The sequence below is a fragment of the Mandrillus leucophaeus genome, unplaced genomic scaffold (genome assembly GCF_000951045.1).
Source record: "Mandrillus leucophaeus isolate KB7577 unplaced genomic scaffold, Mleu.le_1.0 Scaffold724, whole genome shotgun sequence".
NCBI classification, from domain to species: domain Eukaryota; kingdom Metazoa; phylum Chordata; class Mammalia; order Primates; family Cercopithecidae; genus Mandrillus; species Mandrillus leucophaeus.
This window is the reverse complement of record NW_012107853.1, coordinates 255,693-279,699: the sequence shown is the minus strand read 5'-3', so window position 1 is coordinate 279,699 and position 24,007 is coordinate 255,693. Positions and strand designations below refer to the sequence as shown.

The following is a 24,007-nucleotide window of genomic DNA, read 5'->3' as shown; positions in this document are numbered from 1 at the left end:
TTGCAGTGAGCTGAGATTGGGCCATTGCATTCCAGCCTGGTCACAGAGCAAGATTCTCTCTCAAAAAAAAAAAAAAAAAAAAGAGAGAGAGAGAGAGAGACATCTTCGCCTAATCCAAAGCCACAAGAGTTTTTCTCCTACGTTTTCTTCTTGAAGTTGTATAGTTTATACTTCATAAACATCTGGGTATATTATCCATTTTGAGTTAATTCTTGTAGATGGTAAAAGAAATAAAGTTTATGTTGGAGACATATGGATATCCAAGTGTTCCACTGTCATTTGTAAACCAGACTATATCTCTTCACTGAATTGCCTTTTGAACTTCACTGAAAGTCAGTTGTCCATGGGTACAACTGTATGTATGTATTTCAGGACTGTTTATTCTTTCCCACTGATCTACTTATCTATCTTTCCACCAATACCACACTCTCTTGAAACTGTAGCTTTGTAGTAAATCTTCAGTTAGTGTTAGTTCTCCAACTCTGTTCTTTTTCAAATTTGTTTTGGCTATTATATTCTAGGTCCTTTGCATTTCCATTTGAATTGTTTAATTTGCTTGTATATTTCTACACAAGTGCCTGCCTGGGATTTTGATTTAGATCAATTTGGGAAGAAATGTCATCTTGAAAAATACATAGTCTTCCAACCCATAAATGCAGTATCTCTCTCCACTGATCTGGATCTTCTTTAATGTCTCTGAGCAATGTTCTGTAGTTTTCAGTATATAGCTCTTTCACATCCTTTTCTTCAGATACAGTCCTAAGTACTTCCTGTTTTTAGTACTATTATACATGGGTTTTACATATTTTCTGACTGAAGTGAATGCTGCGAGTCTGTGGACTACATTTAGGATAACGAGGTCTTCTCATAGTTGTACCAAGTATTTATATTTAAAAACATACTGTGTATTTTAAATACATAAATGGCTTTCCTTTTATTTCTCCTTTATATCTGAAAATTTATGCTGGCTTTTTTGAAAGTGTACATTAATGGAGGTAGTTATATAATTTGTACATTCCATTTTAGAATGACAAGAAATGATTTTAGAAAATACTTGTCATAAAGAGAGGGTGTAGGGTTTAATAAGATTAAGAACTACTGCCATAGCCATTTTGTCAAGAATTTCTATAAAATTGAGTATTTAAGCATCAGTTGGTAAGACATATTCTGATGCTATAAATTAACAAAAAGCTATCAAGCAGGAAATTTATCTCCAACATCAATAGTATCTAATGGCACTAAAAAGAAAAAGTAGCAACAAATAAAACATAAATTAAGAAAATGTATATATTTCTACGTTCCAAAAGGAAAAGAAATGCAAAATTAAAAGTCATCATGCTTGTATTCTGGTCCTGGCTATACCATGTACGTACTGTCTTTGTGAAACAGAAAAATTTATCTAAATTTCTTTGTCTCCAGATTTCTACCATTTTAAAATGACAGTTTGGAACCAGATGGTCCACTATCATCTTCCACTGTACAAAAATCTATGATTCATACAAGTAAACAAGCGGAGCCACTATTATTCATTAAATTATTACCATGATCTGTTCTTTGCCTAAAATGTATAGGCTTCAATAGAAACTCTGCAATATACAGTGTAATGACAAAGGGCTAGTTGTTTAACCCTTTGTGCTTTAGTTTCTTCATCTAAAATGAGATCATTATAGTACCTTCACAAAGTTGTGGAATTAAAGGTTAGTGGTAAGTACTTCGAAAAGCACACCTAAGTACTAAATAAATGTTAGCAATTTCTTTCATTTGCATTATCACATAATTCCCCTTCTCCTGAAATTATGTCACATTACAGATGAAAATTTACAGTATAATATGATTTCCCATTACTTAACTGGAGAGTAAACATTTTGCTCTATTTGATTTTGAGTAATGAAAAGATGCAGCTTTGGATTCTAGGGTATTACATGAATATGATGGTTTTTACATAAACAAGCAGAGATATAAGCAAATCCATTAAACTACTATACAAGACAAGGTTTCTGAATATCTGCCCTGTGAAATAAAGATGATTTCTCTAAAACTAAGTTACTTGGAGCCACATTATACTCTTGAGGTAAAAAAACTGTGTTGTCCAAGAATTGCTTCTCTGATATTTGTGCACAAAAACTCACAATATTTGGGGATAACTATGAAAAACAAAATAGGTGATCCTTGATCATCTAATGGAAAACGAAGAGAACATGGGGTAGGTATATAAAATTCCGTTGCTCTCTAAATGAGATTCTGGCCATTAGATTAACTGTGTCCCAGATGTGCTTTACAGAAGATTTTCTGAGGGGAGGGAGAAACAAAACACAGTTTCTAAACTGTGTTTGATTGCTCCCTTTATCCGCACACAAGATAAACAATGGGAGCCAAGATCAGCAGTTCTCATGTTTTGTGCATAATAATCATCTGAAAAACTTGTTAAAATTCAGACTCCTGACCCCATCCCCTAAGATTCTGATGATCGATATCCATTTTTATCACATTTCTCAGGTCATTCAGATACCAGTGGCTCCTAGATAAAACTCTGAGAGACACTGCACAAAACAAACAATCCTAAAATATGATAACATGTTGTATTTGTGTAATGCCTTTACCCAGAAAAAAGGGCTCTCTGAGGCATCACCTCACATTTCTAACAATCATTTACAGACAAGAACACAAATCTAATAATAATGCCAGTTAGTTTAAAAACAAAGAAAAACGGGAAGAGTTTTTACTTTTACTTTCTGAAGTATATGATGAAACACCTCAGAAAACAAAGACGAGAGATTCAATATACTCCTTAGGTGACAAATAAAAAACACAGAGATCAGAATTTCAAATTACTGTAGTTAATATAATTTCACACTTCCTACTCCCAGAAGTTTAAGAAAAGAAAGAGAGTCACAGTATAATTTAAACACATGGATGAACTTATCCTTCTGTTCCCACGGCTAAATTATGGTCTGAGCTAGTATAATACTTGGAATAGAACTTGGCAAAATGCAGGTGACTGGCAGAATTTACCTGCAGCACACATGGAAAAAAATAGTCCTGTATCCTACCCCACAACTACTGAAACAACATTTAGGGGCTTAGGTCCTGGGATTTGATGTTTAAACATAGCCTCCTTTAAACATTCAAGTTTAAGAGTCAGTGGCAAAGGGAGAATAAAAAGAAATACTGGTAACAAAATGAAGAGAGCAGAAGAGCACCCTTCAATACATTTGGTAAACACTATTCCTCAAACTAACTTTATTTGTTGGACCTATTAGAATGGCTATTTTTTTAAACTGGTAATTATTAAATGCTGGTGAGGACGCGGAACAGCAGAAACTCTCATTCACTGCTGGTGAGAATGCAAAATGATACAGGCACTTTGGCAGACAGTGTTGCGGCTTCTCATCAAATTCAACATACTCTTACCATATGATCCAGCAATGATATTCCTTGGTATTTACTCGAAAGACTTGAAAACTTACGTTCCACACAAAAACCTGCACACAGATGTTCAGCAGTTTCATTCATAACTGCTAAAAACATGAAAGCAACCAAGAGGTCCTTCAATACTTGAATATATAAACAAACTGTGGCACATCCATGACACTGAATATTAGATAGTGATTAAAAAAGAAGCTATCAAGCCAGAGAAAGACACAGAGGAACCTTAGATGCGTATTACTAAGTAAAAGAAGCCAGTCTGAAAAGGCTACATACTATTTGATTCTAACAATAGAGATATTTTGGAAAAGACATGACAGTGAAAGATCACAGGCTGTGAAGGGTTCAGCAGGAAAGGATAAATAAGAGAAGCACAGGAGATTTTTAGGCCAAAAAAACTATTCAGCGTGAAACTATAATGGTAGACACATGCTATTATGTATTTGTCAAAACCCAGAGAAGGCACACCAAGAAGTGAAGTCTAATATAAACAACGGACTTTAGTTAATAATAGTTTTCAATATTGGGTCGTTAATTGTAACAAAAAGCAAGCCCCAGAACTGTTTCAACAGTTGCAAGGTATGATTTGAGACTGTATTTTTATCTGTGTGATTCTGGCCCTGGTGCTCCTTAAGACCACTCTTCTAGAAACACTGCTTAAGTCAGTGCTGTAGGTAAACTCAGCTAATCAGCTGATGGTTGGTAAAGATCAGCATTTTGCTGATTCTATTCAATGTACCGTAAAGCAAATGTGAATAACAGGGGAAGGTATGGGGAGGGAAGAGGGCAGGGGTATTACATGAAACTCTGAACTATCTGCTCAATTATTCTGCAAATCTGTAACTATACAAAAATCAAGTCTATTGATTATTATTTTTATTTTTGACAAGGTCTAGCTCTTGGCTCACTGCAACCTCCACCTGCCAGGCTCAGGTGGGGTCCTCCTGCCTCAGCCTCCCAAGCAGCTTAGACTACAGACATGCATCACTGTGCCCAGGTAAGTTTCATAAGTTTAGTAGAGATGAGGTTTCACCATGTTGGCCAGGCTGGTCTCAAATTCCTGGGCTCAAGCGATCTTCCCACTTTGGCCTCCCAAAGTGCTAGGATTACAGGTATGAGGAACCACACCCAGCTCTATTTTTTAAATAATATTAAAATCACAGTACAGCAACTATATAGCACCAGTTTACAGCAATATTAAGGAAGGATCTCTGCACAGAGACTTGTGCCTTGTCATGCCCTGACAGCCGGCCAGAAAGGAGAACACACATACACAACGTGACCTTGACAAAAGAAAAGTGGAGTCCAGATAACATGCCATGAACACATTGAGCTGAGCAGAGCTGCAAGTGCAGACACACCGGGCCTGGGTATCAACCAAGAGCTTCAGAAAGCTTTGCAGCAGCGCTCAAGCAGGTGATACCTCAGCTCACTCGGCCTCCATCGTAGGAAGCAGTAGTCCGCATCCTTGCTCCTCTTCCTTTTCTCTCCTGAGAGAGTCCTGCACTAAATCATCTCAATCCCTACGAACACCACTGGTGACAGCCAACACCAAGACGAGGCCCTTGTCTCCTTTACACTGCTAGGGAAGACACTGCCTCCTCTGTGTTCTGCAGCCAGAGCCCAGTTTACAAGGTTCGCGTGTAACCAGAGCCAGGCGAGCTGGCTGACCGAGGTGCATGCTGTTCCCCGCCTGGCCTGTGCACCTGCTCCTGCTGACAGAAGCATCAGGGGGTCATGCAGACATCCTCTCGGAAGAAGACACGTGCAACACTGTGCTCCAGTGTAACCTCCTCCAGGAAGCCCTCCTGCACCTTCCAGGGAGTTCTGGTGAGCCCTGAACTCCCTACTCATCAGAGAGACCCCAAGGAGAGTATTGAGGTCTGCTAGTCCTCCATGTCCTGCCTGCCCTGAGCCTGGAACCAGCCTGGCTCAGGTAGGGACCTGTTCTCCACCAAGTCTATGTAACAGAGTCCCTGAGGTGCCTTCAGGCCAGCCCTAAAGGTGGCCCAACCGACTTCTCCATTCAGGACTAGTTGACATATATTATGCGCTAAAAATTGTGCCCTTCTCCCCCAAAATTCATAATGTTGAATTCCTAACCCACAGGAACTCAGGATGTGACTACAGTCATCCCTCAGCATACCTGGGGGAGACTGGTTCCAGAACCCCCTCATATAGCCAAATCCACACAAACTCAAATCCCACGTCATATTCCAAAAGCCTGCCCTCCGAATATGAGAGTTTTGCATCCCACAAATACTGCATTTTCAATAGTGTTTGGTTAAAAAAAAATGTGTGTATAAGTGGACCCACAAAGGTCAAACACATGTTGTTCAAGGATCAACTGCATATTTAGAGATGGGAACTTTTAAAGAGGTAATTAGGTTAAATGAGGTGGCCCCTAATCTAATCTGACTGATGTCCTTACAAGAAGAGGAGATTAGGATACAGACAAACACAGAGAGGAAAGGCCATGTGAGGACACACCAAGAAAGTGACCATCTGCGAGCCAAGGAGAGAAGCCTTTTGAAAAAAAATAAACCTTCTGGTACCTTAACTTCTAGCTCCAGAACTGTAGGAAAATATATTTGCTATTAATATTTAAGTCACCCAGTCTGTGGTATTTTATTATGGTAGTCCTAGCAAATGAACACAGTACCTAACAGACCAACTAAGGAATGAACAAACCCTAGAAACAGCTCCCACTGACAAAAGTATCAGTGGGTCACCTGTTATGCCCAATAACAGAAAAAAAATTCACACACACACACACAACACTATATATATATATCATATACAATCACATATATATGATTATTTGCCTTCTGAAATTATATCCCCCATCCTCATCAGAATATATGAAAGTACCAAGAATTCAGACAAAATTTACATTAGAGAAATTTAAAAACTCCAGATACTATCCTTCTAAAAGGCATCACAAAAAAATCTCCTTATAAAGAACATGTTTCTCTAATAAACTTTAGACTGTTGGCTGGCTTTTTAAAATTAAAATTTTTAAATAGCTTTTGATATATCTACTACACAGAGTGAGGTCCGCTAGTAAGCTAAACTCATGGTTTTCACCCCTACTGAGGCCCCTCGGGCTGCTGCAGAAGGCCTGAAGGAGGCCAGTCAGGCAGGCTGCATGGGGATAAGGCCCAGCGTTTCTGACTTGAACCAGTCAGGGTAGCTCCATGGTTACCTTTTCTCACATTGAGGTTCTGCGCACGATTCTATTTGATTAATAATTCCACTGGATTAAAATAAAAAGTATAAAAACCACCGAACTAAGCTATTATTTCAGTTAAACTTGAAAATCAGGATGTGGAAATACGTCTGATTTACAGTTACCATGATTGTCTTCCTCTCTCAACACAGTATCTCCCAGGAGGGGCACACGCTTACAATTTAAAAATACCTAACAAAGGTAGGGGACGTCGTGAACAGTCTGAAGAGCTTTTCCCCAGCATACAATTGATTAATTATCACATAAAAACATAACACGCAGTAACAGCAATGTTTCCACCAGTAATCATACATGCTTTGCAGTCCGTAGTTGGCTAATCTTTACACTATACTGCTCGCTGGTTGAGCAGGAAAGATGTTCCTTTTTATACGGTAGAAAACTGATGGGAAGAACGTTAATAATCTGAGAGTGAATGCAGAAATCATGCTTAGTGCTCTGCAGGCAATGAGATGGAGCAGACTTATATCTGAGTCCTTACTCCCTTCACTTACTGACTTAGCATCCTGACTACTTATTAAACATCTCGAACACTGTTTTCTCCCCATAAAACGGGAGGAGAGTAACTACCTAGAAGCTTTGTGAAATTAAAGAAAACACTGCATGTAAAGTACTGAGCTATACTTTGCAGGTAACAGAGGCTCAGCATGTCTCCCCTTTCACACCTGTCCCTGCAATTAACCATGAGTGCTCTTAGAAACGGACTAATTGTGCAGAAACAGCAAGGAACGCTGAACTGTGGATTCCTGCCTTAAAATACTGATTTCCTTTTTTTTTGAGACGGAGTCTTGCTCTGTCACCCAGGCTGGAGTGTAGTGGCGCAATCTTGGCCCACTGTAATCTCCACCTCCCAGGTTCTAAGAGATTCTCCTGCCTCAGCCTCCCGAGTAGCTGGGATTACAGACATGCACCACCAAGCCCAGCTAATTTCTGTATTTTTAGTAGAGACAGGGTTTCATCATGTTGGCCAGGCTTGTCTTGAACTCCTGACCTCGTGATCTACCCACCTTGGCCTCCCAAAGTGCTGGGATTACAAGTGTGAGCCACTGCCCCCAGCCTGAATTTCTTTTTTAAAAAAGTTTGGCAGTAACATTTAAAGACTTGCTCCTGGCTACACGGGCACCCCCCACATTAATGCCTCTTCTCACAGGTACACTCCAACATGATCCATGGAGATACGATTGCCTTTCTAAGACCAATCAAGATGAAAAATAGCATTCCTATAGGAAAGATTTTTCATTATCAGTTACAAATCAGTCTTTGAAGTTAGAAATTTCATTTTTGTTTTCAATAATTTGTTTTGGCAATAAACTAATTTTTAACTAGTTTTAGACTAGTTAATTTATACTCACTTTGAAAAAGAATTAGTTTGTTTAGGCAATAAACTAACTGTGTGACTCTCAACAACACTTTGGAGTATAAAGCTATACACGTAGCAGAGAACCAGTACTCAATAAATGCTTGTTACACAAACAAAGGGAAGACAATCATAGAATTTAAATGTTGAGAAGGAATAGAGAGATTGTAAATGAAACCCTCTGATTTTAAGAAGAAACTGAAGTCCAAACAAAGCAAATGACTTCCCTAAGGTGAGAGAGATAGATAGATATAGATATAAGAAAGTTATTAGTAACATCAAGACCACAACATAACTATTATTTTAAAGCCAAATTAATCTTTTGATCATCTTTGAGACCCTTAAGTCTATTGTTCATTTCCACTAACATGAAGAACTGACCCCTTAATAGGAAAAAGATAACTGGAGTCTTCTATTTAGTTTTATATTTAATCAAAAGCACTTATTATTCATAACTGTTAAGAAATCAGAGCACAGATGGAAGAGGATCCCAAAAGCACAAACAAGAAGAGTTGTAGGGTAATGTGATAGGGTTTTTCTGGTCTTAACAACCAAATTAAATTACTATAGATGCTTTCATACTAGGGAAAGCGATAGATAAAATTAAACTTATAAAATAAAAACCAGAATTCTTTAAATTTAAAAATCAACACTTATTGATAAAAAAAAAAAATCCATCAGATCTGGTCTAAGTACGTTCTATTTTTATTCTCACATATTTAATCTTCAAGATAACCATGTGAGGCAAACAATAGTCCCATAATCCCCATTTTACAAATGAGGAAACTGAGACACAGAGAATTAAATAATTTGCCTGAGATAACACAGGATTAAAACCCAGACAATCTGGAGCCAGAGCCCACACTCTTATCTACCATTTTATAATGTTTTAAATTGTATTACTATGTTTTAATACAATATATTTTATTGTAAAGCTAATAATTCATTTTTATTTAATATGTAGTTAGAACTCAAAGTATTTATACAATGCTTATCAAATTTCTAACAACATCGCATGAGCATTTTATTATGTAGTATTTAGTAACACTTGTGTAAGTAGACCACAAAAAGCCACAGGCTATATATTAAGGATACAACTTTAAGGCATTTTCAGAGACTCCTCGTAAAAATTAGTTGCTAAGTCAGTCTAACAGATGCCATTATCAGGTCCCAAACTGTTTAGCCACAAAGTAGTCCCTCCTTATCTGCAGGAAATACGTTCCAAGACCACTCAGTGAATGCCTGAAATCACAGATGGTACCAAACCCTAGGATACTTTTTCCTATACATGCATATGTGTGATAAAGTTTAATTTATAAATTAGGCATAGTAAGAGTTCATTACAGTAACCAATAATTGAGTAAAACAATTAAGTCAAATAAGGGTAACTTGAACACAGCACCTCAATACCTCAACAGTCAACCTGATAACTGAGAGGGCTACGGAATGACTAATGGGGCAGGTAGCACCTACAGTGTGGATATGCTGGACAAAGGGATGATTCACGTCCTGGGTGGGACAGGGAGAGATTTTATCACACTACTCACAACAGCATGCAGTTTAAAACCGATGATTTATTTTTGGAATTACCATTTAATGTTTTCGAACCTTGGTTAACCTCAGGTAACTGAAACCATGGAAAGGGAAACCACAGATAAGGGACTACTGAATATAGAAAAAGAAATGAGATTGCTTTAGATTCTGTTGTTGTTCTGTAATTAAAAGTAAGTTTACAAAACAGTTACAATGCCTTTTTATAGAAAAATATTAATGAAACTGACTTAATTCCAGAAAGGAAATATACATGAATCATGATTAAAAACCTGTATTAAAAGCAAGGTCACTCCCCAGGCCTTGTAACCGAAAAGTGGCCATCAGGTCTGAGACTCTATTCATATTTTGGCTACACCACCATTTAAAGATGAAGGAGATAAGAAACAACCAAAATAGTAATTAGAAAAGGAAATCTAAATCTATTATCATTCCATCTGCAGTTTCTATCGTTGCAGATAAAATTTCTGATGACAAAGTCCATTACCAGTACATGTAAACAAAAGTATTACTGAAACATAAAGAAAACTTTTCTTTGAATTTTCCCACACCTAATTTGTTGTTGCCTACCTGGAATCCATGCTTGCCTCTCCACCATGTGCTTAACACTTTCGGAGGCATGTCAATAACGGAAACAATGTCTCCCACCTAGGAGAATCAAAATTTTAAGCAAAATGGTTTTAGTTAAAATTTAAACCAATTGTTATACCTAGAATTTAAATCTGAACTGTATGAAAAGGTAAATTACTATTCATGCTCTGGCCAGTAATTTCCAAAAAAAGTACTACTTCCTTTTAAAAACAATTTAATTATATTATGATTTGTGAGAAAGAGGTCTACAAAAAGTTAAGCAACACAAAGACTGTGATTCAACTAACACATGTGCAGTAACTTCAGAAAGCCAGATTAATAGCATAAGATTTTTAAATGTTAGGCATCACACCATTATCATCACTTCTGTTAAAATATTGTTACTGCTGTCACTGAGAGTGATCAGATTCACTTATAAAAGATAATTTTAAATATTCATGCTTAGAAACAATAACAGATTCCCTTAATATTACATTTAGTGGGTGCTTACCCTGTGCCAGGCACTGTACTGAGCTCTTGACATATCTTATTTAATCATATAGAAAAGGGCCTAAGATGGGTTATGCTTAGTAAGTACAAAATTTGATGACAACTACACTTCTTTCAATAGATAGTAAAATATAATTATATCCACTAAAGAGCTAACTTTCTTCACTGTAAAAGAAAAACTAGCGAGTTTATATAAACTCATATAAAATCATAAATATAAAAATTACAATAGTTTTTAACAATATATTCAACAGAAGTTATATTCTTCAATCAAAAGAAATGCTGATATCTATGATAAAACATAGTTAAGAACTTCAGAGCAATGTTACTAACATATACTATAGAGCTTTAGAAATTTTTCTTTTGTATATTCACAACTGATCTTTCAAATCATGTATAAGTCATTTCGTAAAGCCATATATGCTGATATCATCATTCCAAGACCTACATTTCTTTCTGTACAGAACTTAAAACTTTGAAAACAGTTCAGATTCTATGCAGTAAAAAGTTATATTATTATTTCTTAAATTTAATTAACTGTCAGCATTTTTCTCCTCATTAGCCAATATATATTTTTAGAGGAAAAAATTTAATTCCCCTCCTTTTATATCTGACAGCAAGATGTATTCATTTCACCTTTTATCTGTTCTTTAACTCAATCTTTCAACAATATAGGAAAAAAAAGTAACACTGGGTATTGTTTTTCGGTACAAAAACACAAAAAGACAGACTTTGCTTTCAAAAAGCTCACTGAGACAAAGAGAACAATCATGATTAAATGTAGTAAGTGATGTGTCAGCAATAAGCCATGAGCACAGTTCAGAATGACATTCAATTCAGGTTTTTGGGAGGTATGTATTTGCATGGAGTGAGGGGAGGGAGATCAGGAATGACTTCCCAGACAAAAGAGGAGACATTTAACCTCAGTTTTCAAGGATGAGTACTGTCATTTAAACAAAAATAGAAGATATTACTGGCTGAAAGATAAAGGACTATGGAAAAACCTGGTGCTTTTCATTTTTTTTTAAATTAAGGAAATGGTTAAGAACAGTCAAAGATGAGGCCAGAAAGGTAGCAGGAACCAAATAACAAATAACCTCTTCAGTTATTTACCTCTAAGGTCAGTTCGTCAGGTGCTCGAGCGGTGTACCTCTTGATAACATGGGCAGCACCAACAGCAGGAGTGTTGATGGATGACTCCTCATGAACCAAAAGGTGATTTCCCTTATTATCAATCTATCACAAAGAAAATGTACTCTGAGATAAAGACACTGGACCTGAAAATGCTTCTTTGACTATCTAGAGGAGAAATTCATTTTAATTTAGAGATACAATAACCCAAAGAGTCTTAAAAAAAAAAATCCTACCATTTACTGGGTAGTTAAAATATGCTAGTCATTGTGCTGTGCCTATAACATATATGGTTTAATTTAATCCTCACAACTCTAAAAAATGCTTATCATCATTTAAAGGTGAGGATGCTAAAGATGAAAGAGGCTATGTAATTTATAAGAGATTCAATAGTTTTTCCAAGATCTCAATGCAGGTTGGCCCATAGTTCCATATTCTTTCCACTTTTCATCTTGCATTCCCATTTTCCAGTGGGAGGAGAAAACAATATAACTCTACATATGCAAGTTAAGAATAAATATGTAATCTATTTACTGAATAACGTTTCACTCAACAGTTACTCTTAAAGAGGACCCTTTAGGAAGTTGTCCCTTGCTCATAAATAACTGAAAAACATTTTCAATTACTAAGTCAACTAAAAAAAAGTACTGAATATATACATTAGTATATTAAACACCAAAACAACAGGTATCATTGATATTCATAAAATATATTAAGATTAGTTTCCAAGATTATCAAAGAAAGATTTGAGATGAAAAAGTATTTCCTATATCACATATCTATCCTCCCAGACGATGAGAATACACTCCATATCTTTGATTCCTGAAGCTCAATAGATATCAAAATTATGTTAATATCAAATTTCTTAAGTAGATAATTTAGATATACATTTTTCACGAAAAGTGAATTAGGAAATACCTCCATCCAGGTAAGGGCGGGCCCACAGTTGATCTTGTTGCCAGCGATAGCTGAAAGGCGTGACAGGTAAGCCATAAGCATCTGAGTGACCGACTGAAAAGAAAAAGATTCAGTGTAACTCTGAGGAAAGATACCATGCTCTCTGGCAGAGAAAACTGATGGTTTCTAGAAGAAAAAAATCTATAGCTCTTTAGGCATTTTAATAGTTACAGAGGATTCTTCACAGAAAGTTACCAGTAGCACTATGGGCACTTAATAGCAACTCAGCCCTGTCTCATGCAGAGCTTCAACTTCTAGCCCCTTATCAGCGATCGTACTACTCCATGGTTTCTAGTTTCATCACTTTCTATTTCTGTACTGAATATGCAAAAAGATAACTATAGCAGATCCACATTTGGCTTTTCTGCCTAGATTTCCCCTACTACTCGGAAACCCTTTTCCCCAAGACCCACTGTCATCTTCCATGCACGTGGCTGTGGCCGGAGCAGCCATGTTCATACGTGATCCTACACCATGGTTCAGCTGACTGGTCCAGGAATATGCCCCAATATTAGCTGGACCAATCAAGAGTTAATCCAGGAATTAGGACACAGATTCTAGCTCAGTCTGGCTGCTCCCTTAAAAGGGGATAAAAACCTGGGACCTCTTGGTGGTGGCCATGTTTTAGGATAATCTGAGAGAAAAAAATGCAATAGGAAAAAAATGAAATGAAGCAGAAATGAGAAATGCAGATAAAGGGACTTTTAGACTTTCTATGGTACAAAGAGATCCGTGTTTTAAGACACTCCTGAGACCCTGCTGCAGTGTCCGTTATATTTTAACACTTAATGAACCCACTGAATCTCAGAACATTGCTTTGCTTTATTTAGATCTGGTGGGGGGAGTGGTTTATACCAATTTTTCATTATTTCCTTGCATCCACTCTCCCCTCCTATAACTCCCATCAGCAGAAACCTCTCTGGACCTATTCTCCATGACTCCCAACTGTTCTCTCACAACTTGTTAACTTTCTGTCCCTTCCAGGGGTTGTATTCTTATTATAAATGACTTGGTTTGATCACCCAACTCCCTGATTTTCTCTTCAGCTGGGTACATTCTGCATGGAGTTCAGTCATTCAGGTTTGCTCTTAATAAAATTAATGTAAATGATCCTATATTCGTTTACAACATCTCTGATTTTATTTATTTAAATCCATTTCATGGATGTGATAGCTTCATTTTCTCTCAGAGGATAGTAATCATCCTTCAAAAAGCCTTGTTTGTACCTCTCGGTTATTTTATTTCTTCAGTTTCTATGTGTAAACTTTCTAGTCTCCTTATGCTTTGCAGTCATGCTGCACTTACATGTTTAGGCTATATTTACTCTTCCCCATAAACCTTATCCCATCTGCTTTTAAAGATTCCTCACAATTTTTGATTCCCTGATGGTACTTTTGGTGTAATGATGCTATAAAGAACCTCTGTTTAGAAATCTTTTATGTTTTTACTAGACATTTTTTGCAGGGGTGAAGGTAGATGCATACACCCAGCATGCTATCATAAACTACTCAAACAACACTGTTTTAATATGTATTTCTTTGATCATGAAAGGCAACGTTTTTCCATATTTTTGCTTCCATTTTTATGTGCTCTCTGGAGAATGATTTGCTCATATATATTGCTTGTTTATATATTATGAGTTGTTTTCCCTTATAAAATTATGCACTGAACCTACTCTTATTCTAAACATTATTATTTAACATAATTCTAAACATTATATTTAACATTACTAACTTTTCAGTTATGAAACAGGCAAGTAGTCCCAGGAGTCATCCTGAGTGTTCAATATAAGCTTTTGTTTAGTATACAGACAAAAATTTCTGCAAACTCATATACAGTGATTACCTCTGTACTAAATGTACTGAAGTACTAAATGCTTACCTCTGGACTGTCCTTCAGGGTGTCAGAACGGGGAAGCTCTGAGAGCTGGGAAAACCTTCGGTCATAAATACATAGATGAAGATGTTTATCAAGTACCCGAAAATCTTCATAACTTCTTTTAACGATCCAACTTTTTCCCTATTGGTAGAAAAAAGAAACTCATATAATTCATCTCTATTGGGAAATACTTAAGAATCAGGCCTTATTCTATAATGTTATTTTATTCATGAGATTTTATATTTTCTAATGAGAAGTTTCTATTAACTTGATAGTTAATAGCTAAAACTGCGAAACACTCTAATGAGTTATATTACATTAAAAGGCCAATAATGGAAAATAAGACAGAACTCTCCACCAACCCTGTTCCTACTGCTGGTCAAAATCCACTGCCTCACTTTCAGAACAATAACTGCTAACTGGTTAAGATAACATGTGATCTTACATCTACCAAAAAGAAAAATAAAAACATAAAATAACTTTGGGTAGGAGAATATTAACCAAAATTAAAGAAAAATAAAATCAGGTTTTTGATTTGTTACTACCAACATTTTCTGTGACTGAGATCGGAAATATACTCAAAAATCAAAACTAATGAAGTCTTCCTCTATAAACATTTGATATTCACATAGCATCTAGAAACCTCAGCTCTCCCTGCCTCTCAGGGCTTCTTCCCTTCTTTGCCCAATCTCACAAGCTCATTTTTTTAAATCACATTCTGAAAGGATACTTATTAGATACCATCTTCTAATCTACTCTTGAATCTATCACTTCTTGTTCAGTCCCATAGCCCAAGCTTCAGTAAGGACCATCATCATTTCTTACCTGAAATATTACTAATATGCTTTGCCTTTGAACTCCTCCCCTGCACACCCAACTACAAAATACAGAGTTTATCAGCTCACACTGCAACAGCAAGTCCTTCAAAAGCTCCTGTGGTGAGTAATGATGAGCACATCCCAACTGTATAGCATGTAGTTTTGCAATTTAATCTAATTTTACGCAGAGTCTTTCGGCTCATAAAAATCTGGAGGGTCTGAAAGAAAAAGCCTTCAGAGTAACCAGTTCCTCCATCTGCCCCAGACAACTGGAGTGGAAACAGAGGGTATCACCTCATGAGAGGGTGCTGATTTCTAATCACAAGTATATCAAAAACTAACATGATAAACTTGCATAATCCCACTTTGGGCTGTAATCCTCCATGGACATAGACAAAAAGCCATTACCAGCTCCCTCTTTCAGAGCATTCTAAGAATGAAATAATAGATGTGGCTGAGACTTCTACACTTGACCTTGGCTGAAAGGCAGAGAAGCAATGTGACTGAGACTTTTGAAGAACAGTGTCCAGATCCATATTCTAAGAGATGCTAATTCACTAAGTCTGGAAAGGGATCCAGTTAGTTCTGATGATCAGCCTGAATTGAGGGCCACTGGTCTACAAGATTAAACGCAAGCTATCCCCACATACCACAGCTTTTATCATCTGGGCCCTGTCTATTTCCAGACTGATCTCACTGGCTACTCCTTCATGCCCTTTCTTGGCTTCCAGTTATATTGAATGATTTGCACGTATTCGATTCATGAGCTGAATGTTCATTTCCTTGCCTTCATGATTCTGTAAGTGCTGTTTGTTCTTCCTGTCATGTTAGCTGTTTCTCTGATGCTTTGCTCAAGCAAACTCCTTTATTTTCTCAGTTCTATCACTACCTTCTACCCAAAGCATTCCTGGGAACCGCCAAGTTATGATGTACAAGCAACATTTTATTTCAAATTTGCCAAACTGGTTTCCAAAGTGGTAACACCAATTTATTCACCCAACAGTAGTATATGAGTTCCCACTGCCCCCAAATCCTTGCAATTCCTGGCATCATCAGAATTTACAGTATGCTAATAAGACAGAGATGAAATGGTATCTTCTTTTAATTTACAATCCCTTGATTTTGAGTGAAGCATAGCATCTTTTCATTTGCTACTAATATTTCTTTTTGTATGAATTGCCTCTTACTACCAAAATCCTGTTCATTTTCTCTATTACAATGACTTTTGTGTGTTGACTTCTAGAAGATTTTTGTTTATTAATATATTGGAAAAATAATCTTTATAATTGACATGTATTGTAAAACACTGGATCCAAGTCTGAGACTGTCCCCTCAATTTACAGTACCTCATCAAAAAGAAGGAACATAAAACTTTATTTCCTTCTTTATGAATATAATCACAGATTAGGTAGTTTGCTGAAATTTTCACATAGATACGTGAAAGAACAAGTATGAAAATAAGTATCCAATAAAATAATTTAAATTTTCATCTGAACAAGAAGGCCTTACAGCCATCACCCATAGTATTTCAAATTTATCCATTATATCTTCTGATTTGGGTTTGGCCTACAGTGTTTTTAAAACTGTATTTGAAAACGTTTAGGTATAGCACAGCAAGCACAAGTTTGCCAATGTCATTACCACACCCAGCCATTTTCCTTAACTAACATTACCTGTATAGATGCTTAATGTATTTAGATTTACCAACTCCTGAAATAAATACATAGCTAATAGGTGGGCTCTAGGACCACAATGTCCCAATTGTGAATCCTGGTTATTTAAGAATTAAATCAAATAAATCAATGTAAAGTACTTAGTAGTAGGCAGATAGAAATAGCTCAATACATGCTAGCTATTACTACTCTTTATTAATTTGGAGAACTTATTCTGGGCTGAATCTACCAAAAGTAGAAAACAAGGTTTCCAAACAAATTCTCAGGATATTTAGAAGAACAAGCAAGCAGTCACCAATGCTCAACAACTCAAAAGACAAAAGAACATTCTTAACAATTACTTTTCAGCACATCGAGGTTTCACTCAGCTACAAGTCAATATATCTTTAGAAATCAAAGACTGTTTTCCATATTGGCTGAACCATCAGCTTTAGCTTTGGAGAATAAAATCTCAAATTTAACATTATCATGTTGAATAATTCAGCATGCCCTGGTGATCGTTCATTTATGTTTTGTTTTTCTGCTCCATTTCACAAGAAGATGTAAAATTAAGCTTCAACTCCAAGCATGTGTACAATTATTCCATGGTATTAAAGGTGAAAAGAGAAATGACCTGCAATTTGGTAGGCTCACATTTATTACTCCTTTTGAAGAAGTGGTCAAGATCACTGAAATGTAGTCCTACATTTTTTGGTGCCTGGTGCTTATAGAAGAGAAATTGGCTCTGCTTCTAATCCTTTTTCAGTCAATACTCTTTAGGAAATACAGAGTGCTCTGGTGTATTATAAGGTAATCTTTGCTAGTTGGAATATCATTTTCCCCTTGTCTTACATAATAGATTTCTAGAGCTACATAAGTGTGAAACAGAGGAAAGAGAGAAGAAAAAAAGAAAGAATGAGAATAGCAGCCAGTAACTGAGAATGCAGGATCTGAATTTATACTACCCTAGGCTACATGCTAGTCACTTGACCACAGATAACTATTCCACACAGTTTCCTCATCTGTAAAATGGGGAGGCTAATAGCACCCGGGGTTGTCAGAAGAATAAGTGAAACAATCCACATAAGGTGCTTAACAGACTCCCCGGAAACCATTCATGAAATATCAGTTACCACTATTGGTATTTTTCTCACTGTTAAAGCTGTCTGGAATAAAAATAACTTTTGTATGCTATATTGCTCATGTATCTATCATGCATGGAGTGTAGCAGGCAAATATTAGTTTGGTTAAATTGTTAACACTAGAACAATGCCTCCACTAATAAAGATTGATTCTGAAAAAGGTGTTTAAATTTCCAAACTGATCGATTTGGGAGTTCTAAGATGACAGTACAATAATTGATAACAAGATTATAAATAACAGATTTGTATTTAAATTTATGTTGCAATGTCTTATACTTTCTTAGCATTAATTCCTAAAAATGTGACATTAGCAGAAGCTAGGTTAAGGGTAAATTGGATATTTCTGTACTACTTTCATAGCTTTTCTGTGAGTCTAAAATCATTGTAAAATGAAAAGTTAAAATAAATACACACAAAATTCCTAAAAATTGACAGGCTGTACCAATTTTTACTGCCTGGGTCTATTTCAATGCATCCTCACAAATACCAAAAATAATGACTTACAAATTTTCCAGTAGGTGAAAAACTGTATCTTCTCTTAGTTTGCCTTTTATTGACTTAATGAAGCTAAACACAATTTCATATTTCTCAGTCACTTTTATTTCTTCTTTTGTAAAAAAACTATTCATATTTTTGCCAACCTTTCTACTGAGTATATTGTATACTACTACAACTTATAACATCAAACTACAGTATAACTGTATGTTTAATCAAATTATTTGATGGAACTATTAGCCTTTTGAGAGCTGTAACAGTGAGTTACAGTCAAGAAAATTCCTTGAATGTATACTGATGTTATTTATTAAATGGTTTAATACACAATATTGAATTTTCTGCTTAAAAGACCTCAAAAAGAAATTAGTCTTGAATGGGATTATATCAAAGTAAAAAGCTTCTGCACAGCAAAGAAAATTATTATCAGAGCAAAGAAAACCTCCACAGATCGGGAAAAAATACATCTTATAAGGGGTTAATATCTGAAATATATTTTAAAACTTCAAAGAATTCTACAGAAACAAACAAACAAACAAAAAACCCCAATTAACCAATGGGCAAAAGCACTGAACAGACATTTCTTAAAAGATAACATACAAATGGTCAACAGATATTATGAAAAAATGCTCAATATCACTAGTCAGGGAAGTACAAATTAATACCACAATGAGATATCATCTTGCATCTGTCAGAACGGCTATTATCAAAAAGACAAAAGATGGTAAGTGTTGGCAAAGCTGTAGAGAAAAGGAAACAAAGGAATCCCCATACACTTTTGTTGGAAATATAAATTGGTACAGCCATTTTGGAAAACTATATGGAGGTTCCTCAAAAAACTAAAAATAGAATTACCATATGACTCAATAATCCCACATCTAGATATATATCCTGAGAACTTGAAATCAATATGTCAAAAAGATATCTGCTCTCCTTGGTTCACTGCAGCCTTATTTACAATAGCGAAGTTATGGAATCAACTTAAGTGTCCATCTATGGATCAGTAGATAAAAACAAATGTGGTATACATACACAATGGAATACTATTCAGCCTTAAAGAAAATTATGTGCAGTAAAATAAGCCTGGCAAAGAAAGACAAATATCACATGGTCTCACATGTAGAATCTGAATCAACTAAATTCACAGAAGCAGAGTTGAATGGTGGTTACCATGGGCTGAGAATGGGGAAAGTGAAGAGATGCTGGTCAATAGGTACAAAGTTGTAGTTAGGAGGAGTAAGTAATAAGTATTTAAGGTGGAAAAAATAAATAACTTCAGAATATGAATCACTAAAAAAAGAAATGTGCTGGTCTTATTTGCTTCAGGTATTCTTCCGATAGAGGTATTTAAAAAATATTTTTAAAAGAGGTATGAAAATATATTGTTATACGTTTTTTATTTGTTCTGCCAGCTCAACTTCTAGTTCATTTGGTTTTATGTTACCAAGTACCACATGGAAATGAGAGGTCATTCAAAAATACATTCCTGATACAGTTCCATTTCAGAAGTGATCAATGTCTTGTCTAGTTATAAAGTAATCATTGGACTTCTGGTTACTGGTCTGCCATGTAACGAGCTCAGAAGTCGCCACTCCATCCTAACAAGTAAAAAGCTGAACAAAGTGAAAATCGACAGATCTTCCTTAAATCTGTCACAGAAGTGGGGTCACAGAATAAATCACTATCCCCCTTCCAAATTAGAGGCAGACAGGTAAACATAAAGAATTGCAACTTACCCAGAGCGGAAATCCACAAGCAGAAACCTCTGTGGGAACAAGTGCTAGGGCAGAAAAACTTAACCTATAATTGATACATTGCTAGAGGCTCAGGGATGACAAGTCTGAGCATTAAAAACTCTAGAACCCAGTCACTGGGGAGCCACACACTTTTGTGAGCTCTACTAGGTCCTCACAGTAAATATCTGAAAAAAATCTCCTTGTGCTCTTAAGGGGGAGAGGAGACAATAAACTTTCGAAACACACCCAAGTACTATGCTTTTAACAAAGTCTGCCCTCAGGAAAAACTCTTACCACAGCCTCATTTTCTGGAGTAAGAAGAAAATCCAGCTCCAGCTTCTTTGAGCTTTCCACTGGGGAGAAGGGGAATACCAAACTCCAGCCCGCTCCAGTCATCCTGTCCTACCTAAAGGTACAGGACGGAGGGTTGTGGACTGAGATTCACGTGTGAAGTTCACAGTTCAGAGGCACAGGCTCACAAAAAGACTGAGACCTAATCACAGGATTATAGAATGCTTCCCCCTACACACACACCTTACCATCACATTACTAACAGGCTATTTAATATACTTCTTTCACCCAGTACCTTATGTCCACCTTCAACAAAAAATCACAATGTGAACTAAAAGGAAAAAAACACCGTTTAAAGAGACTGAATAAGCATCAGAAGAAGAGTCAAAGATGGCAGGAATGTTGGAATTATCACACCAATAATTTAAAAGAACCATGATTAATCTGCTAATAGGTTTAAGGAAAAAGTAGGCAATACACAAGAACAGATGTAAGCAGAGAATTGGAAATTATAACAAAGAATAAAAAAGAAATGCTAGAGATCAAAAACAGATCTGATGACTGTCTTTGATGGATTCCTTAGTTGACTAGACACAACTGAGGAAAGAATTGGAGCTTGAGGATATCACAGTAGAAACAACCAAAACTGAAATGCAAAGAGAAAAAAGACTGAAGAAAAGGAAGAGAACATCTAGAAACAGTGGGAAAACTACAAAAGGCATGATACATACATATTGAGAATACCAGAAGGAGAAGAAATGGAGAAAGGAGTAAAACCAGTAGTATTTCTAGAATAATGACTGAGACACCAAACCACTGGTCCTGGAGGCTCAGCTCAAAATATACAAAATGGATATTTTGCATGGCCTCTCATTTCCATAAAACAGGATAAATTGCATCACTCTCCTCAAAACAACTTCAGAAAATCCAAGATACAGAAAATATCTTGCAGGAAGCTGGAAGTGTGCGGGGGAACACCTTTATAGAGCGTCAAAATCGGAATTACATAACATATTCTCAGAAACCACAGAAGAGAGTAGAGTAAATGTTTTACGTGTTAACAAAATAACCCCTACCCAGCAACCTAGAATTCTGTACTCTGCAAAATTATCCCTCAGAAGTGAAAGAGAAATAAAGCTTGTCAAACGAAAGTTGAGAAAATTTGTGGCCAGCAGACCTGCTCTGTAAGAAATGTAAAAGAAGTTCTTTAAAGAAAAAGAAAATGATATAGATCAGAAACCTGTAGCTATATAAAGAATGGAAAAGTAACGGAGAAGAATAAGTGAAGGTAAAATACAACTTTGGTTCCTTATTCTTAATTGATATAACAGATAGCAGTTTGTTCAAATAATAGCAACAACAATGTACTTGACTATGTGTGTTTTACATATATATATGGGTATGGGGGCATGTGTGTATATATATGTTTATGTATGATTTCTATATGTAAAATGAATGACAGTAATAACACAAAGGATAGAGAGGAATTACAAATAATTTTTATTACAAGGCACCTGCACAATCCATGACGCAGTGTAATTATTTGAAAGTGAACTAGGATTAGTTATAATGTATACCACAACCTCTAGTGCAACCACTAAAAAAAAAAAAATTTGTTTTTTCTTTTTTTTGAGACGGAGTCTCGCTCTGTCACCCAGGCTGGGGTGCAGAGGTGTGATCTCAGCTCACTGCAACCTGCACCTCCCAGGTTCAAGCGATTCTCCTGCCTCAGCCTCCCGAGTAGCTGGGACCACAAGCACATGCCACCACATCCGGCTAATTTTTTGTATTTTTAGTAGAGACAGGGTTTCACCATGTTAGCCAGGATGGTCTCGATCTCCTGACCACATGATCTGTCTGCCTCAGCCTCCCAAAGTGCTGGGATTACAGGCATGAGTCACCACACCTGGCCTAAAAAAATTTTTTAAAATGTAATTGATACGGAGAAAAAATGGAAACATATAAAATGCTCAATTAAAAACACAAAAAGAGAATAGATCATAAATGTTTTCACCACACACGCAAAAAAAGGCAACTGTGAGCTGATGGATATGTAACTTAGCTGCAGTAATCATTGCACAATGCATACACATATCAAAATATCACATTCTACCCCTTAAATATATGTAATTTTTATTTGATAATTATATATATACCACAATAAGTTGGAAAAAAAGACACAAAAAGGAGACAAAGTATGGAAAACAAAAATAGGGACAAAGAACAAAGGCAATAAATACAAACAATGACAGACAGATATTAATCCAACTATATCAATAATCACTTTAAACATCATGGTCTAACATACCAATTAAAAGACGAATTGTCAGAGTGGATCAAAAACAGGACCCACCTGTCTAAAAGAAATCAACTTTAAAGATAAGATAGATTAAAATAAAATGATAAAGATATGCCATATTAATTTTTTAATTAAAAAAGCAAAAACAGCTATATTTACTTCAGTCATAGCAGGCTTCAGAGCAAAGGAAGTTATGAGGGATAAATAGGGGCACTGAGTAATGTCAAATGGATCAATACTCCAAGAAGAAATTAAACAATCTTTAATATTTATGTGCTTACAGACTATGAAAGTACTGTGAGGCAAATACTGATTAAATTGCAAAGAGAAATAATTATAGTTGTAATTATTTAACACCCTCTATAAGAAATTATTTAACACCCCCCCATTAGAAATGAATAGATCCAGTCGGCAGAAAATCAGTAAGAAAATAGTTGACTTAACGGTACCATCAATCAACAGGATATAATTGATATTGATAGAATACCTTAACAACAACAGATTACACATGCTTCTGAGGCTCATATGGAACAGTCACTGTATCTTGGGGACCACATTCTGGGGCATAAAACATACCATAACGAGTTTTTTAAAAATAGAATTCAAAATATGTCTGCTCTCAGAGTGTCAGAGGAGTCTGAACCAGAAGGACTCATCTTGAAGAAGCGCTGGGTGAAATGAGGCTGAGACCTACTGAGCTGCATTCCGAGGAGGTTAGGCATTCTAAGTCACAGGATGAGACAGGAGGTCGGTACAAAATACAAGTCACAAAGACCTGGCTGATAAAACAGCATGCAGTAAAGATGCCGGTCAAAACCCGCCAAAACCGAGTTCGTGATGCAAGTGACCTTTAGTCACCCTCACTGCTCATTATACACTAATTATAATATACTAGCATGCTAAAAGACACTCCCACCAGCACCACAAGAGTTTACAAATGCAACAGCAAC

At 36.1% G+C, this 24,007-nt stretch overlaps 1 protein-coding gene across 1 annotated transcript in view; it reads right to left on the bottom strand.

Moving 5' to 3' along the window:
* The window catches only part of ARHGAP32 (Rho GTPase activating protein 32), a 222,842-nt gene that overhangs the window by 91,058 nt on the left and 107,777 nt on the right, over window positions 1-24,007 (bottom strand). Inside the window, exons 6-9 of the mRNA XM_011965417.1 lie at window positions 14,631-14,768; window positions 12,711-12,803; window positions 11,775-11,897; window positions 10,152-10,229 (exon numbers count right to left, since the gene is read on the bottom strand). Of these exons, the coding sequence (XP_011820807.1) occupies window positions 10,152-10,229; window positions 11,775-11,897; window positions 12,711-12,803; window positions 14,631-14,768 (432 nt within the window). The remainder of the gene's footprint in view (window positions 1-10,151; window positions 10,230-11,774; window positions 11,898-12,710; window positions 12,804-14,630; window positions 14,769-24,007) is intronic.